Below are 18441 nucleotides of genomic sequence, written 5' to 3'. Positions count from 1 at the left end.
AGCGCCAAAAATAACCTGTCCGCCCTATAAAGGAGAGGTAGGGATGCAGTGAGCCCCATCACCATGCACCCAATCCCTTCACTCCCACACTGCTTCTCTCTCTTTGCATGACTCAGACCTGCTGATGTATATAGAGGCTGAGCCAGACGGAGAAGTGGAGGCAGCAGCTGACTTGCAGCATTAAAAGCCTGCACCATGGAAAAAAAAAAAAGTTGAATATTAACAAGGTGGTGCTAAATCAGTCCCCGAAGGGATTTTTCTTTTTTTTTAAATAAAGGTTCACCCGCTGAGGGACGATGGTACTCTGACTGAGTGACAGTGCCAGACCTGGGTTGAGCTAAAAGGGATTTCCTCCTCAAAGAGTTTCAAGGTCATTTTACTGTCATTCAGTGGAAATGGATAATGAGGGAAGGGGGGAAAAAAAGTGTTGGCTTCTCATTTCCTTATCAAGGATGGGAAACGGCGCTTGAGGGAATATCAAAAATGTTGTGAGTGGGTGTTCAGTGCGTGAGTTGGTCAAAAACACTTGCTGGTGACTGAAATTTAAAAACAAGGACAGAAAGTGTTTTGTTGGCAGTAATATAGCCTGGAAAAGAAAAAATGAGTCATCTCATGTTATGGATATTTTATCATTCAGCATGTGGCAGCACATTAAAGAATAATATGATCCTGGTTTCACTGAAGTCATGTTTTTCAACCGATGAGGAAATTCTATTCATGTACACTAGCAGGCAAAAGTTTGGACACGCCTTCTTGCGCTGTTCAATGACAAACTGTAAAAAAACCTTTGTGTTTGTTTGTTTGTGTTTTTATGTATGTTGGTAGTATATTCATTTTTCGGAGAATTGTATTTGGCTTTGCAGCAAAAAAAAAAAAGAATTTGAAGCATGCACAGTATTGCCACTGGCTTCATAATTGGGCTGTTTTCATTTAACAGCTTGTAAATGCAAATATCTAACCAGACAATCCCATGGGATCAATTTGGCACAATGAGGCCTGGTGGTCAAGATAATCTCCTCTAATCTATGTTTCAATTAAACTTCACAATAAGGAACACAATGTGCTTGACAAACTAGTAATGTCCTGCGATTTTGACAAACGTGCACAAGGGGCTATGTCCTCCTCCAAATACTTAACTGCAGAGTTCATAGGAGGACAGTCAAACTGCTTTGAGCTGATAAAAAGGCAATTATAACTCAATGATATCATATTACGCCAAGGAGTGCATGTCACAACTTGACAAGACATGCGACAGTAACAGGACACCACACTACTGTCAGTTCAGAATAGCGTGATGCCAAGACCAACTAAATTGGTCAAAAGAGAAGTGACCGAAGACACACGGCTACTAAGCTAACAGTCAAGTATCTAAAATGAAAGCATTGATAAATATTGCACGGTCATGCTGTGTTGGCTTTTCCTTGTCTATAAAACAGTCTGTCTTCTAGTTGTTACTTCCAGCAGGGTAACACCGAACACGAAAATAATGGCACACTGGATTCTCAAACATGACGGCGGCCTCCAAAAATCAGACTGTGAAGATGGACAATTTATGTCTTAACATGGATCTTTGAGGAAGACGTTTTTTTTCCAGCATCTTGTTGGACCATGCCATCAAGAATACAATATTTCTGAAAGGTTAGCCATCTCACGATTGTTGTCAATATTTGGGTTCAGGTTTGTTTTGACATGAAAAGAGACGATTGGGTTTCGGAGAAACACTGCAGAGACACCACTGACCCCGGCAGCAGGGAGTTAGTGGCCTGTACGGCTTTGCGTTGGAATTAATTGACAGCCTGTTGGGTTGTACAGAGCCCCATGCCACCGGGTTGAATGTCAAAGGTTGACATATTGCTACTGGATAGATGACCCAGGTGTAGAATTTGTTGGCATCACAGGTCTTACAACGGGCAGTGGCAAGGTTAGAGCAAGTGTCGACCGAGTGACGTGAACGTGGTCCGGCAAAGCCGCAGAGACAGCACTTCCCGGTTGGCTGAACATGGAGGAAGACGTACCGTGTTGCATTTTGGTGTGCCTCATCAAAAGGTCTCAAAGAGAAAATGTATATTGCTGACTAAGTGCACTCTCGCAACCAAAGCCATTTTCCTTCCTTAATATTTCTACCAATGCCCCCCTCCCCTCTAAAGGGTTCTGCTTTGGGAAAGATATACAGTCCGTGCCAAGCGGCGACAGCGTTCTTGGATGCAAGTTGGATCAACGTGACACAGCAAGTTGCGATGATCCATTAGCGTTGCGTCATACTGGAGTCAATCAAGCGTTCATCCCCTGAGGCTACACGGAGCCTTCATCACAAGCACAAGAACTTGTCTCGGAGGTGACAGGAAATCGCCAGAGCTGACAACACGCGGGAAAATACAGTACCTGCATTGTCAGGACTCGACGTGTGTGTATGTCTGAGGCCTTCGGTCTCATGTGCTTGTATAATCTCATTTCCATCCAACCTTACCTTTGCCTCGGTTTCAGCAGCATAGACAGCCCACTTCAAAAAGTCTTGGAATAGCATTAGCGCCACCACTTACGGAGGCTAAAGCGAAACGGTCATATTTTAATTCATCTAATAGCAACGGCCAAGTGCCCAGGCCTTCTTGCAATTAGCTAAGTGATTCCTTAGAAGAAACTTCTCAAAAAGCTAGCGCAAACCACAGCAGTTGCTTTGTTAGCTTTATCCAGAAAACTACGAGGTAAAATACAACACATATCTCAGAATCATGTCCTAAAAGGCAACACATCCTATTCTTCCATAAACAGTTCCTAGGTGGCTGAATTCAACGTCTGCTGCTATTGGTTTTGTCACAGCACACCAACAATTTAGAATTATAACCCTAAACTGTCCTTAGAGTAGCCGGCATTGTAGGGTTGTCGGGTTATTCATCCAACAAGACGATATTGTTTTTTTTTGGGGGGGGGGGTGGGGGTTGTGTTTAAATGTAGGTGAAGTGCATCTGGAGTTTTTAGACAGTGGTGGCTATGCTAGTGACTAGTCCCATAGAATGTGATGGTGTGTGTTTATGTGATAACATTCTGCGTCCAGCAAAATAAATACAGTATAGGCTTTTTTACATTTACATGATCAAACTGAGTCCCTGGACATGGATTTCATTTTTACCTCTTTCACTTCTTCATTGATAGCTCTTTTTAAGCCAAGTTATAAGTGAAGAAATTTGTTGTGAGGTGGTATGATTTAGTCAGACTTCAAGTATGTCCCATTGGGTCCAAAATCTGAATGCCTTAATTAAAAACACCGTCTGACATACTCTAATATGTGAATGCAGGAAGTAAATAAAGTCAGTTTTACACAATTTCACCTTTTTTAAATATTTAAAGAAATGTGCTGAGGCTTTTTTCTCGCAGATGCTGAATGATTCAAGAGTGTCTGAGATTTTTCTTTTTTTTTTTTTTTAAAGGACAGCGAATAAGACTCACAGCTGAGCCCCTTCTCTTGACCTTGCTGCCTGAGTGAGTGTGGGACAGACAAGGTGGGCAGGGGAGCGAAGAAAAAGAGAAAATAAGTATGGGCCTTAGCCTCGAGAAATGGAGGTTTGTGCGGTAAATGGACTGGTTAATAGATGGACGCGAGAGAGAAACACCAAGGCGCGATGAGTCACCGTCACAGATAGGCTAGCAACGTTATGACGGGCCTCGACTGGGGGCACCAAAGAATTAATTTATGGGGTTTAACCTCCAGACCTACCATTTGACAGTTGTAAAATTGACCCCTGTGCTGTTAATTGAAAACCGATAGAAGGCGGATCAACACAAAAAAACAAAAGTGCACTGTCAAGGACTGGATAGGATATTAGGATATTTCCAGTCATCCTTTCTACCAATTGTGAACTATTTATGCTGGAGAGTCGTGTGATGCTAAATTAGGATACATTTGATTTTTTCGTTGCATTTGGGTTGCGCGAGGCATAAATGTGGATTCCCCATTACATCCCCACCCACAGTTGGGAATTCTTGCACCGGTGAACTCCGAAGTCAAACACTGAGGTTGTACCAGTATACCAGCTTTCGTCATAAATGTGCCTGTCATAGCGCACAAACAAATGTGTCTGAAGCAAAAAAATGAAACCGAACTTGTTGCAATCTGGGAAAGTAATAAAATGGTCTCCATCCAGGCTCCTCAGCACAACATAGGTCAGTAATAACGTGACGATAATAATAAAAGTGCATACACACTGGAAAGTAAAGAGTGCTTTGTCTTCATACCTGTACGAAGAAACTACACATACTACAATTTATTGTTTTTCATTTTTAAGATTAACGGCGGGCAACTTTTTTTCACACATTGGATGACACTTAATTGGCCTGCGCAGTTAATAACGTGTTCACGATGGCAAGACCGGATTAATTTTATTTCCTATGGGGGAACATTGTGAGTGCCTGAACCCCCCTATGACTTTTCCCGCCATTCCACTCCTTCACTACCCAGTGCATGATTTTTAGACATTTTTTATATGCATCTATCAAGAAAACCTTACACCCACAGGGTTAATAAAACACACGTCCATCCATACAATAGATCCACATTTCTCAAGTAGTAGCATCTCAGAAAAAGCCAGACTTCACACGGACAACAGGTGACCATGGCAACCATAAATCGCCAGCGACCTGTGCTTGTAAATCACACGCTGGATCCAAACATCAACAACATACAGCCACTTGATTGCATGAAACTATTAAATCAAATGTGCATGTAAACACGCTCGTATTTCAGGTGCGCTCATAGAATGTCAAACTAACAAACGCTGAGGACGGACAATTTTCAGATTTATTGTATCTGGCACAAATAAAACCGCAATACTAATAACAATATGTTCTCAGTATGCTCCATCTACAGTATGACCATAGTGGGTCTCCCGAATCGAAAAATTCTTTTTTTTTTCCAGGATGACAGGCTCAAATAGATCGAAGCAAATAAGATTATATGCAGAGAGAACCACACCCATCAGTGCCTCGCTGGGATTGAGCCATCAATATTTCATAGAGATCGTTTATGAAAAAAACATGGCTGTCCTTTAGGGCAATGTTTTTGTGAGCTTTCCGTCATATTTCTCAACCGGGAGGACGTTGGCGTACACTTTCTCCCACTCAGTCACTCTGCTTGCAGGGTTTCTTCCACAGCCATCAACAGCTATTCATCACCATTCAGAGGATGCAGGTCTATGCCAATTGGATTGCTATTGATTGAGCAGTTAAATGATCGCAAACGCCGAACGGATAAGGCGGCTAAACAAAACAGCAGGGAGGAAAACAAGAAGGGACAAGGGGATGCAGGATTGGAGTTGAGGAAATAAAAGCTTCTTGGCTCCGGTGTTGACTTTCATTACGGTGGAACACACTGGCGAATGGCAAAAGGAGAGGTGAAAAATGGATAGATTTGTCCGTGTCCACTGCTGTTAATTTACGGAGAAATTGGCTCGGGATGCGGCGATCGATTGTTTATTTCACGCAATAACATGATTGATGCGCTTCCAGAAAGCCTTTTTTTTTTTTTAACTGGACAGCCAATGACTTTGAGAATGGAGAATGCAATTGTGTTCCATGCACTTCTTTCACAGCAGATATTTTCAGGTTTGAATGAACAAATCATGCAATGTGATACAATACAATGGACAGAGTAAATGTAAAATATGACAGATATTATCAACACTTGTGGTGACTGACTGAAGTGAAATGAAAAGAAAGGAAATTATTTTCATTGTGCTCAGAAGTCAAAACACTTGAGCAGAATTTGTGAGATGTCATATTTATTTTATTTGTGCTATCAGGAATTTTGCAATAGTACAATCATAAAATAAAATTTTAAAAACAAAAAAAAACAGCAACACAGAAAATTACAATAAGGTCACCGTTTAGTCATCAGCTGTTTTCACAAAAAATTATTTAAAAAATGTTGCGGGCTTTGTAAATTTATTAAAACCACTGTATACATGATTACGGCGTGTGTTTAACTATTAGTACTTGTAGTTGTTGGAACAAAAGTATGTTAGTAGAAAGATTAAAAACAACTGCATAATATAATTATTACTGGGGTGGCAATAAATAAATAGATACATAAAAAAATGAATAAATAAATGATTTTTTAAAAAGCGTGTGACATCCAACAATCATTTCTGTGATTCATCTTTAAAAAAATAATAAATTTGAATTTAAAATCTGCTAATATAATAATGAAGGCCTGAAAAACATGTTCAATGAATTGATTTTATGGGATTATTTTTCTTTTATTATTAACATCAAAATTAATACGATCTGAAGTTTGGGACGAAGATGTAAATTGGAAATGCATCCAAATTTTTGCCAAAAGGCTCATTTCAGTTGGGAGTCACCCCTGCCAGAAGGGCAATGATGCTTTTGGCGTGTTCTCTCTCAGCCATATTTCTGTGTGTTCCTTTATCACGAGGGGGTGAGTGGGTGGATTTGTTTTGGTGTCCAACTTCCTCATGAATTCCCTCACACATGCAGGGCTCCCCTTGGCTGGACAAACCACTGATGCAAAAGCCTCAAGTTTGCAAACGGGGCGATGTATGCAAACAAAGCGGCCTGCACGGTGCAGGATGCCGCCAGTTATTTTCATGCAAAGGGATGAAACCGTTGTCACGACGCAGGAGCTGAGGCTGTTTTGACAGCTGTACCCATGCTGAGGAGTTTGCTGACAGCAATAAATTAGTGACACACACACACACTCGACGGGAAAGCGTAATCAGCGAGGCTAAACAGACATACACACAGTCGTGCGTTGACACACACCGGCAAGCAAACAAGGATACAGCCGCTTGAGCACACGCACGTACAGCATGCAGAAAACAAAATGTATTGTAGGTAGTGATAAAAAAATTGCCAAACTGTCGGTCCACTCGTGTAAAACATCGAGGTAAACACAACGCAGTAATACGGAGAACACAGTGAATGACAGCTGCTCTCGGACCAGGAAAGAGGTCAATCCCAGGGAGCAGGCGAGAACAATTTCACACTCATTTTCTGCACAACGGGACGTTTGAGGACAGTAAACACAATACATCGCAAGTAACATATACTCAGTGGCCTTGCCTACTTTGTTTTGCTGCCAATACGCCCACAATTGTGCTTCTGTTCGTTGAAGGATATGAAGTGACAAACTGCCTTCTCTACTTCCATGTTTAGACTGAAGTACCGTATTTTCCGCACTATAAGGCGCTTCGGAGTATAAGGTGCACCTTCAATGAATGGCCTATTTTATTTTGATTCATATATAAGGCACATCGGATTATAAGGCACATAGATTAGAAGTGATGATAGCAGCTACGCTAAAGGGAATACAATACAATACAGCTCTATTTATATAGAGCTTTCACAACGGCTGCAGCTGTAACAAAGCGCTTTTAAAATACGTCAAAGAAATCAGAATATTGATCATATATAAGGCACATCGGATTACAAGGCACACTGTCAGCTTTTGAGAAACTTGAATGCTTGTAGGTGCGCCTTCGGAAAATAAATTATTTTTATTTATTTTATTAATATGTTTATTCATAAAGCACTAGAAAGAAATATCAGATATGACACATCAGTAAAATAACACAAATCTGCACTGAGTCTGTATCACCCCGTGGTTGAAGTTTGAGGTGTTCCCATTTCGGCCAAAAGTCCGACCTACCTTGTTCTACCTCCAACTGCGCTGCATTAACAGGACCCAAGAATGGTCCATTGGATTCTACCCACGCAGCAGCATATGTACAAATAAAAGCCTCCTCTCATATAAATGCCTCCTTCAAATAAATTCTCAATAACACTATTTTACTGGACTGATTTCGACTCAGAATTGACTGGATAGGTATCAACTAGTGCCAGCTGTCGTAAAGATCAAGTCTACAGATGTAGAGCAGGTATGGTAGAGGACTTTGTCGCAAAGATTTTCACTTAACATGTAATGGAAAGCAGATACTTTGTTTCTAAAAATGCCCTCAAATTAGGCCACTACATGTACAGTATGTATGTACATGAACACATTCACTATTTGGACACAAACGTTTGGGGAGGTGAACATCTGCAAGGTCATTTCAAGTTTAACAAGCAATAATGCTCATTCTAAAAAAAAGAAACAGATGTACGTGTTGGATTTGACATAATATAGAAAATACATTTGGATACGCAATGTTTTAGGTTGGTGGGCAGGCAGAGGGATGACCATGGGCTTTGTGAGCAGATGGTCCCCGGTTGCCGCCCAAGATCCCATTAAGAAACATGGCGGGACCTGACCTATTTCTGGAAACGACCATGCCGTGCGAATCCACCGTGCAGGGAGCTATCTACATTTGGAGGTTATAATCCCTGTTTTTCTTGGACGTTATGGGATTATATACATTATCAGTGGAATATTAACACAGGAATCAATTAGTCAAGCATCCAAAAAAAGAATTTCAGGCCACTTTCATTTCCAGCTGTCCGACGGGAAATTTCTTTGGACGCTGTGCCCTTGGGTGCTTAATGAGGTCTCTCCGCAAAGCAATTGGAGTGATTCCCCTGTCAAGTGCTTGATGAGGCATCCAGAGGTGCCATGCCTTTCACCTACAGGCAGCCCGTTTTGAGTGAACAGCTGCTCACGGGGGCTCTCAGAATCACTTCCTCCTCAGACTGCAAGTGGCACTCCAATTGCTAAGTTCCTTCCTGCTTTGCATAAGTCCACACAAATGACGCTTATACACCTATCGGTCCATTTCCTTCTCCATTTCGGGAGGTCACGTGCGATTACTTTTATTACTGTCAATGTCTGTCGCCGCTTCGACCCTGAGCTCCGGAGTGAGCTGAAAGCCACACTGCAGACGCTATTAAATATTTGATGTGGTGCTATTCCAAAAATGGAACAGGCGAAAAACAAAGACATCCTTAGACAGGGCTCACCTGAACATTAATCTTGACCCTGCGCACAAAGGTTGACGGTGCCTTATTGAAAAAGGATATATGACGTGACGCTCGACTAGAAATGAGAAGTTTGACAAATCTATTAACAGCGCTAATGTCAGGCTGTAACACACAAGGCACAAAGATGGACTCCTAAATTGGAACACGGACTGTAAGTGGCCGAGTACGCCTACAGCCCCGTCTTTATTGACATTGCGAACACATTCTGAACAATACCATGAAGCCTTAATAGGGTTCTGCTCGACTAGCCTTCTTGCTAATCACCACAATGAGCTGTTTCTCATGCAGCACATGTCAGATCGTAATGGTTATGTGCCGTGGGTGGATGTTCAATTCCACTCTCATCAGAGCGAAACCAGTTGGGCAAAGTCAAATCACGCACTGGTGAAAAAGAGCGACCACCACGCCACTCAATCAGCACAGCGTGGAGCATTAAAATAGGAGGCTGGGGGCCAGGCCTTTGAATTTGGGAGTTGTTGGTTAATTCAGTCAGTAAATTTAGCAAATTCCCGGGTCACTACTGTTCATTCCCACGATTTCTTATTGAGGGTTTCCAGGAAATCATGTTTCCCTAGTTTTCGATAATCCAATGCTATCCGACCGCTCAAAAAGTGTGTGTTCCTACATGCATCTCCACATTGCATCTCATTCATCCTCTCGATATGCAAATAAAGACAGCGGTATGCAGCAACACAGTCCGTCAGCCGGGAAATCAAACCATGAAAAGAGGAGGACCGTGTTTACAAGCAAGGCGGGTTACGCTCCACTCTTCATCGCTTCCACAAGGGAACAGCTGCCTTTTGCCATACTGTATGAGCTTTGATTGCAAATCTGTTCATAAACATGTCAGAGTCAAACAATGGGTGGTGGGTTGACATTTTCTACCACCTCCAAAGGGGGACAATGGGCCTCATTTTACCAAAAGAAGTATGTGAGAACGGATTGTTCTTAACCCTTTCATGCACCCTGTAACCTGATAATGTGATAAGCTGTCCACTGTAGTAACCGCTGTCCCTGAAAGAGTTAAAGTGTACAAAAAAAACAGGTATTGTTGACTAAAAAACATACAAAGATTCTTGTATTTTGTCGACATCTCGTAACTATAAACAGCTGTACTTTTGTGATCACGAGGAAGAATAGCAGGTAAATCCCAAAGACGAGTGTAATCCAGCAGTGCTATAGTTAGCCGAGGACGTACTTCTGTTCACACACACGAGGCAAGCATGCCTCTTCGGTGGCCCTTCAGTGTGGCCCAGGTGGCCCCTAAACTCCATCAGAGTGATTAGATCTGAAAGCGCCCTCAACACATCCTGAGTGCGGCCCACTTGTGACTGCATCGCTCGGCTTTGAGCAACAACACCTTGGGCGTTTTCGCTTCTTCCATTTGGATGCGATGGAGTCGGGATCAAGATGCTTGAATGCCACTTGTGTGTGTTTGCGTGCGAGGGAGTGTTGCTTAAACTTGCTCAGTTGAGGCAGACACCCCCTTAATGTCAGATGACGGAGCCCCACTACACAGCAGTTGCTATGGTTACCGGCCAGGTTTTGTGTACATAGATTCTCGTTCTAATCTTGATCTGCGGTGAAACACTGATGGGAGTGCACCAGTCCCACAACCATCACTAACCCACCTACACACACACACACACACACACACACACTGCCTACCCAAGCGATCGAGCAAGTACAGTGTAGTGTGTATACAAATCCAAGCATCTACAAATGTACATATTGCGCCCACACGAGGAGATACTCATTCACCCTACACAGAGTATTCACCTGCATATATATACACACACACACGCTTTGTGCTGCACATCATCACATCACGTTATGCAAACTCGGGGGGGCGGGGGAAACACTGGTCACAATTATCGTCCCCTGTGGATGTCACACAAACGAAAGGTGATATTTCCTTGCAGATTCCGTAAAGCAACTGGTGTCTCATTGCTCGCCAGCTCTTCTTCCTGTGTCGTGCTCCATGTTGTTGCCTCTATGTCACTCGCTCACATTCATTTATGCATAGCGGCTGGATGGAGCTGGAGCTCTAAGGCGCAGTTGGAGATGAAAGTGTGAGACCACGCCAGTGGATGAAAGAGAGCCTCATTTTGTAAATTGACAGCTCCCCATAGGATTCGTCATATTCCGCCATGAGAGCCCCCCTCCCCTCTCCAATCCACTCCTCTTTTCCTCACTGCCCTGGCCAAGTATGAAGCAACTGTCACACGACGGCAAACTTAACAGCGACAGCTCCTGAAATTCCATTCAGACTTTACTCAATTACAACTGAGCACAGTTAGTGTGCCAAAAATTGTATTCCAGTAAGAGTACTGTTTCTTTGGAATAATGTGACTCTCGCAAAAGCCCCCCCCCAAAATTCTGTTCTGCCATCCTTCACATAAATTAGTCACTTTGAAAACTTGTGTGGAGCTGGAGATACGTCGGATCCTGTTACGTGATGGCCTGGCTCTCTTTGATTGGTGAATCGGAGTCAAACTTCAGTGAAGGTTACGATGAATTGGTGAAACGGTGTCACGTATCAGCGCCCGAGGCTCAAGTCTCTCTAGCAAACCGAAAACAAATTGACTGCGCATGCGGTAATAGATAAAACACAAGTAGTGAATGTAGCTCGGTGCAACGGAGTTAAAGTGCTTCTTCACAAAAACACTCAAGTGAGGGTAAAATATGTTGCGTTAAAACTTCACAAGTACAGTTTATCCAAAAAAGTCAACAACTAAGTTACTATTTACCTCCTTTACTGATTGCAGTTAGTGCAACAGTTTTTGTGAAGGAAAAAAAAAACATCTGTAGCTTGCGTACATTTCGGCCATTCCCAGGCTGCATTGCGGCCTGGGAATGTCACCTTTTTTTCCGTCATAAGGTCAAGTAAACATTATTCAATGTGTTTGACGCTAAGATACAGTGCTCACAATCTAGTACCACACCTGGACATGAGATTATATACATGTCAATGTACATGGTCGGCCCTTCATCTTTTTGTGTATGTTGGCGGTGTTGCCATTAGCTTGATTTTCTTCTTTAATGGAGATGAAGTACTACTAATGAATGTCATTACAACTTAAAACTCATCATCAGGTGCGGCAGTGAACCATTTTTTAATGTTGCCCATCCCCGGTCTAGACCGTACCCTTTATGTATAAATATGTACCCGAAAATACGTATTGCAGTAATATGGACCCTACGATAATTTGCCTACAAATGGTAGGGTCCCAATAGCTACCGTGTTTAAAGGATGCAATAGTTGTCACCTTGGGAAACTGCCCCAGTGATAAGCTATCAGACCCCTAAAATCACAAATGTAGCATCATTTTTGTTTTTTTTCAGGTGACAGTGCATTCCCAACGGTGACATTGTGTTGTCTTTCTTTCAACGGCAAACTCCAATCAACAGCGTCTTCGCTGGAGGCAGCCAATCATTGTACTCCATTTTGCCTCAATTGCAACAAGAATTCCAGTTTCACGGTATATTTTAAATTGTTCAACCAACACATGGCTATTAATACTCCGGTGTGAGGTGTTTTAGGTCGGGCTACAATTGCGGCAGTACCATCAAACCGTATAATATCACATCTTCTGTCCTTTTCCCGCAGTGTGGCACATGATTCAGGGCTCATCATAATTACATTTTTAAGGCCAGCAAGGAAAAATCTCATCTCAACACAATGGGGATCATGCATACTCATTTGAAACTTCATCGGCTACACTTGCACTCTAATGAGCTCCGATATATGACGATGTTCACTTTTGATTGACAGCGCCAGAATCGCATTAATTAGCACTTGAACATGGAGGTACTCGGCATAAAATAGCTGTCGTTCCTACATCGCAAATGCCATATTTTCGTGAAACCTCTTCAATCCCGGTCGAAAATCTACACGAGAATCACATCTTGTTTTTTTTCAAATCATTTCTAATCGACTGCAATACATTCTCAATTTAAAGTGGCAGCTTGGTATCTGCCACTCCTACGTGACAAATTACCATACTGTAAGCGTGTAACTGAACTCATTGGTTCAGCTGGCAGAGTAAACAGCACCTTGTACAACAGCATGCCACAAGTCGGCTATAATTGCTAATTGGACAGTGCCGGCCAAATATAACGTTCGAGCCAGAATTTGACATCAAATAAGGTTCCCTGTGGAATCTAAATAAAGTCTCAACGGTGTGTGGCGGCGATAAATCCGGATTGTACATGACGTAAAAAGATGTGGGATGTGGATGACAAATTTATTATGGTCTGAATCAGGGGTTTGGGAACGTTGTGTCCTTGGTGTGGTGAACCAAAATGCTTGACGCTTATTGGGTGACAAAAATGTAAACAGGAAGAAACTTTGGAGTCAGGACTTGCGCAATACAGGATGGAGTGAAATCGCACTATAATAACCTGAGTTGTACTTTGAAACATCAAAAGGTATAAACAGTTGGTTTGCATGTTCAGAGTTAGACCATTCATCTAAATTCTGCAATGCACACTAAAACTTGATAGCGCCGGGCTAAATATTGAGCTGAGCCAATCTGGGCCGAGGCCAACTTGAGTGTGAAAACTAGTTGTGGTGGGCTTCCCCTAGGGAGAAAGCCTAAAAATGCAGCACTTAGCTCAAAGTGGCCATGTCAGTGCACAACACACTGCTCATGAATTTCAACCTCAACATTGTGAGATGTTTACATTTCTAAATGAAAAAAGAAAACAAAAACCTACCAGAACTCTGCCAGTGAGCGTCTGGGCAGAGATCATGACGCCGGCCCAATCTTTGACCGAAGTCATCCATCCCACCTCACTGGCGGGGACCTCCTCCGTCTTCTCATCAGGACCCTTTAGCGCTCTGTCCGCTGCCTGATTGTTGGCGGGGTTGTTCACTTTCTGGGCCTCCTGTAATACAAAAAAATAAATAAATAAAGAGTCTGTTAAGGGCCAACAAAGAAGAGAAAAAGGAACTCTCGGACAGGACAACAAGTCGAAGAAGAATCACAGCTATCTTCGGGGAGTATTGGGTGAGGGGGGTTGGGGGGGGGGGGCAACCTGAACTGGCTGCCAGGCAATCGCAGGGCACACATCGACGAACAACCATCTGCGCTCACAATCACACTTAGGGACAATTTAGAGTGTTTCATTAACCTGCGCACTGCATGTTTTTGGGACTATGGGACGAAATCAGAGTACCCGGAGAAAACCCACGCAGGCACGGGGATAACATGCAAACTCCACACAGGAAGGCCGGAGCCGGAATCAAACCCTGCACCTCTGCACTGTGAGGCCGACGTGCTCACCAGTCGACCACCGGCTGACGAATATCATCATTTCTTATGAATTTGAAAACAATGGTCAGTCTCATGGAATTATGTTCAGTGTCCACTGCAAATGTTTTATCCGGGAACAACAACAGTCTGATGAGTGATGTCATCACGATACTTGTCAACTTTGTCATACGAGCCACTCACAATATATCTGAGACTTAGTGGGAAAGCTTCAGTAAGCATGTCCACATTCATGACTAGTTTCAAAAGCTTTGAGGCGGGAAGAAAGAGCCATTAGGCCATAATGGCATCCATCTGCTATATGCTGCACACGTTTGAGTGCTTGTGTTTGAATGGGCGCTTATTAGAAAATGACAGAATGGTGTATATAGTTGCTCTTTTCATTCCGCACATATGCTTCTTTAAGTTAATTGCTCCTTGAGGTGACTGTCGTGCAGGCCTTTCAATGCTAATTGGTGCATGCGGGACATTGGGGGGGGGGGGGGGGACTGTCATGTTGCAACGTTCCTATACCCTTAAGATGTATGCAAAATGTCATCTGTCATATCCATAAAAGAGAAGCATCTTTGGGGGATTCTCGGAATTGCAATGACGTTCAATCTTGTGGATTGTGGCCCATTCCGATGACGTTCACTGAACAGCAGTACTGCACTGGAGCAACTTTTCAGTGAAGAAAAAAAATGTGCAGTTATTGTGCAGAAAACTGGGAAAACAATTTGGAGTTACTGAACATGGTATCGCTTTAGTTGTAAAGCTATTTTAAACACTTCAGATTAGTTAATTTGTAAAAAATAATAGACCCATTTGGAATGACTAATGGTCCCAATTTATGGAAAAAATATTACATTTTCAAAATTTGGATTTATGAGGTTTCCCTCTCACAGTGAAAACACGATCAGTGATCCATAAAATAACAATTTAATATTTGAGAAAAACTGACACCACAGCTGAGTTATTATTATGGATTTAAATGCTAGGATATTTTTCAACAAAAATAACATGATTCTTTTGCAGCTGCTGAGATTTAAAGGCTTATTTAAAATACAAAAAAAAAAGAAAAACGCATTTCAGAAAAACAATTTGCATTATATTATTATTATTTTTATTTGATAAAGACTAAATTCTTTTACATGGTAAAAAATTACAGATATCCAGGTAGATACGATTTTTATATTTGACTGCATTTTATTCTTTCCATATTTAGCGCAACACTTACACTGGAATTCAAAACACTGGAACTTGGGTACATGGGTACTGAAAATATGTGACATAGTGTAATTTGTTGTTTTTTTTCTGGTGCGGTTTTGCAGTCCTTTTCTAGTATCGGTATAGAGGGCAACCCTAGTCACTGCAGTCGACATTCCACCTCTATTAAGCCTCAAATACGATGGCATATAAACTGGGAAATTCCCGTGTCTGCTTGGACCACAAAGTCCTACGTGGGAGTAAGTAGATGAAACCAAAAAAAAAAAACATGGCGCTTGTACCTAGCAACCAAATGGACCCGGCAACCCATAAACTGACCATTATAGATCCCCGAGGCCACAAAGACCAACCCGGACATACGACACGTGAGTACTTGAGCATGACTAAAGAGCACAGCTATTACAGATGAGCTCGAGAGGTTGCTCTGTCCATTTCAAGAGGATTGTCTCGTCAAATTGGATTACATTTCATAATGATAAGGCATGGACACAGCTGCCATTTTCCTAATTTGATTCCGACCCCCTAGAACAATGCCAATAAACTAGCGTTAAAACAGCCAGACTTAGTCATTAGATCATTATCTGCTCTTGCCACGGGGGACTCCATCTTGAAAACGCCAGTGGCTAATTTGCTTATTTATGCTTTATTTGGTTATTAGTGTTAGGGGACTCACGGCCTCAAAGTGTCAAGCAAGCATGTAATCAAACACATTTAGTCCAAAATGTGTAACAACCGCTGACGCAAGGATCAAACGTTGAAGGTCTGGTACAGAATCAGGCCTAGTTTCGCTGGCTCTGGCTGGAAGCGGATAGAAATACAGAGTAGTCAACTCAAATGAAGGAGTAGATATACCACCTCTGCATCTTGAGTCGTGAAAGGATAGGAGGATCACGATTCAATTACTTAAGTAAGTTGTTGTTGACTACTGGAACAGAAAGTAATCCAGACCCACTATTTGATTATTTTGACAAGGCGCAAAAAAAAAAAAAAAAAAAAAAAAAGCTTGTAATTTTGCACTTGCAATGAGATAGACGTTGCTCTTACAAAGGTGTACCCGCGACTGGATTTCTTCCACTCACTAGTGCCTCTCCCATTTCTGAAACATCATATCAACTTCACAAATTTCATGTTAATGTTAGATAATGATCATTTTTTTAGCTGGGGCTCAAAACATGTAGAAACTATTTAAAAGTGCAAACTCATTTTATAGTGACAACGCAAGTTCTAAATGGACCAATTAAATGTCCAACACCTTGCCACACTTCACCGCTCATTTTAACATTCTCAGAAGTCACGACGCAACTAGCGTTTGTCTCACTGGTCACATGGTGGAGCACTCCATGTCAAGTGTGTGTGTGTGTGTGTGTGTGTGTGTGTGTGTGTGTGTGTGTGTGTGTGTGTGTGTGTGTGTGTGTGTGCGTGTGTGTGTGTGTGTGTGTGTGTGTGCGTGTGTCTGTCTAAGGTTTCACTCGCATTGGCCGCGAGCCTGCCCCAAAGCACTCCAAGTATGTTGCGGTAGCGATGTCGATGCCCTGCAGTAATTTCTTGGCCGTAGACGTCTCACAGAACAGAGCAGCGTTCAAGCGGATCATTAAAACAATGAATTAAAACAACACTTCATTGAAGTCACAGAGCAAACAATGCCTCCTCTTGTTGTAAACGCGCTAACCTGCAGTATCATTTTGAAATTTGCACACTTGCACTCATGATAATATTTCACGAGAGGAAAAAATGTTGATGCTATGTTTGAAACAGACAGCCATGTGACCTGACGTGTGTTTGTTTTTGTTCATTCATTTTTTTTTTCTCTGCAATCATCACCATTTAATATCAGCTATGATATACATTTCCAAATGTCCTAATCTTTAATGTGAGGGCCATAACGTTGACAGAGTATTGGGAAACTTTGGAAGCCGTGGCAGAGACGCAAAAGATCACAAAGTGGCCATCATAAAAATCTACGATCCCTACACAAATCAAACATCTCTCACTGCCCGACTGTAGGAAGACAAGTGGAAATAAAACTAGACAGTTTCACTTAATGACCCGGAATAGTTGACAGCTTGTCTTACTGAGGCTAAAACAGCAATGAATTTGCCGAAAGCCCGTATCTCAATGAGCGGCGAAGGCTCGCTAGTGTAAGAAAACAATGTTTTTTCGTAGGGGTTCGTTCAAGGTTGCTACAGGTCGTAAAGATGTTCGCCAGACATTTGCAAAGCTTCCATGGGTGCGAACAGTTTTTCTTGTCGCCAGCAAATTTTGAACATTCAAAATATCTCGAACGAACCCTGACGAAAAAAAACAAACCTTTGCCACTGAGTTAGATACAACCTTTACTCCCAAGGCTAGGAGATAGCGGCTAGCTTGGCAGTTGCCGTTCTGCTAATCAGAGAATCCTACACGTTTAATATGTTGCAATGGCAACAAACGACCGATGTATTTAAACACTCAATAAGCACCGAAACAAAACAATGTGTAAACATGCTGTTGTAAGTGTGTCCAGTGGTGTGTGACGTCAACAGAAAATGTATAGTAATAAAATACACAATTTTTAGAGTGGACCCTTAAGTTAATTAATTTAGGTACATTTAATTATGACAGCCAGAAGTTAAACATTAATTTGTCGCAAAACATACATCTAGACAACAAGCAAAGAAGTTTGCTTTGTTTAGCTAGCAGAGACAGCTACCATTAGCTCCGCTCATTAGCACTCGTATCTCCAAGAGCTTGAAAAGGTAACATAACCAACATAACTATTTTGTTGACTTGAAATTACTTTTTTTTCATTTGGCCTCACACAAGTGACATCAGTGGTAAGATGTGGCATATTCTGGCATTTTTCAACTTGCATTAGTGATCTACTGTATATGCTTATATGCAGTACTGTCAGTCCAGTTCTGAAAGTGTTATAAGACTGGAGGAAAAAAAAATCATAAAGGATGTTTGTGTTTTGATTATCTTTTGGGTTTCATGAGGCTCATCCCTAAAAAAAAAAAAAAAAAAAAAAAAAAAAAAAAGCTGAGTGTTTGGGCTA

The 18441-nt window shown here is 42.0% G+C and overlaps 1 protein-coding gene across 42 annotated transcripts in view; it reads right to left on the bottom strand.

The window, feature by feature from the left end:
- The window catches only part of kcnma1a (potassium large conductance calcium-activated channel, subfamily M, alpha member 1a), a 151850-nt gene that overhangs the window by 91874 nt on the left and 41535 nt on the right, over positions 1-18441 (bottom strand). For all 42 annotated transcript variants that reach the window (XM_019864062.1, XM_019864063.1, XM_019864066.1 and 39 more), the window contains exon 2: positions 13645-13815. In XM_019864062.1, the coding sequence (XP_019719621.1) occupies positions 13645-13815 (171 nt within the window). The remainder of the gene's footprint in view (positions 1-13644; positions 13816-18441) is intronic.

Source organism: Hippocampus comes, unplaced genomic scaffold (genome assembly GCF_001891065.2).
Source record: "Hippocampus comes isolate QL1 unplaced genomic scaffold, H_comes_QL1_v1.1 scaffold57, whole genome shotgun sequence".
NCBI lineage: Eukaryota > Metazoa > Chordata > Actinopteri > Syngnathiformes > Syngnathidae > Hippocampus > Hippocampus comes.
The sequence above is the reverse complement of the archived record's forward strand: the minus strand, read 5'-3'. Positions and strand labels throughout refer to the sequence as shown.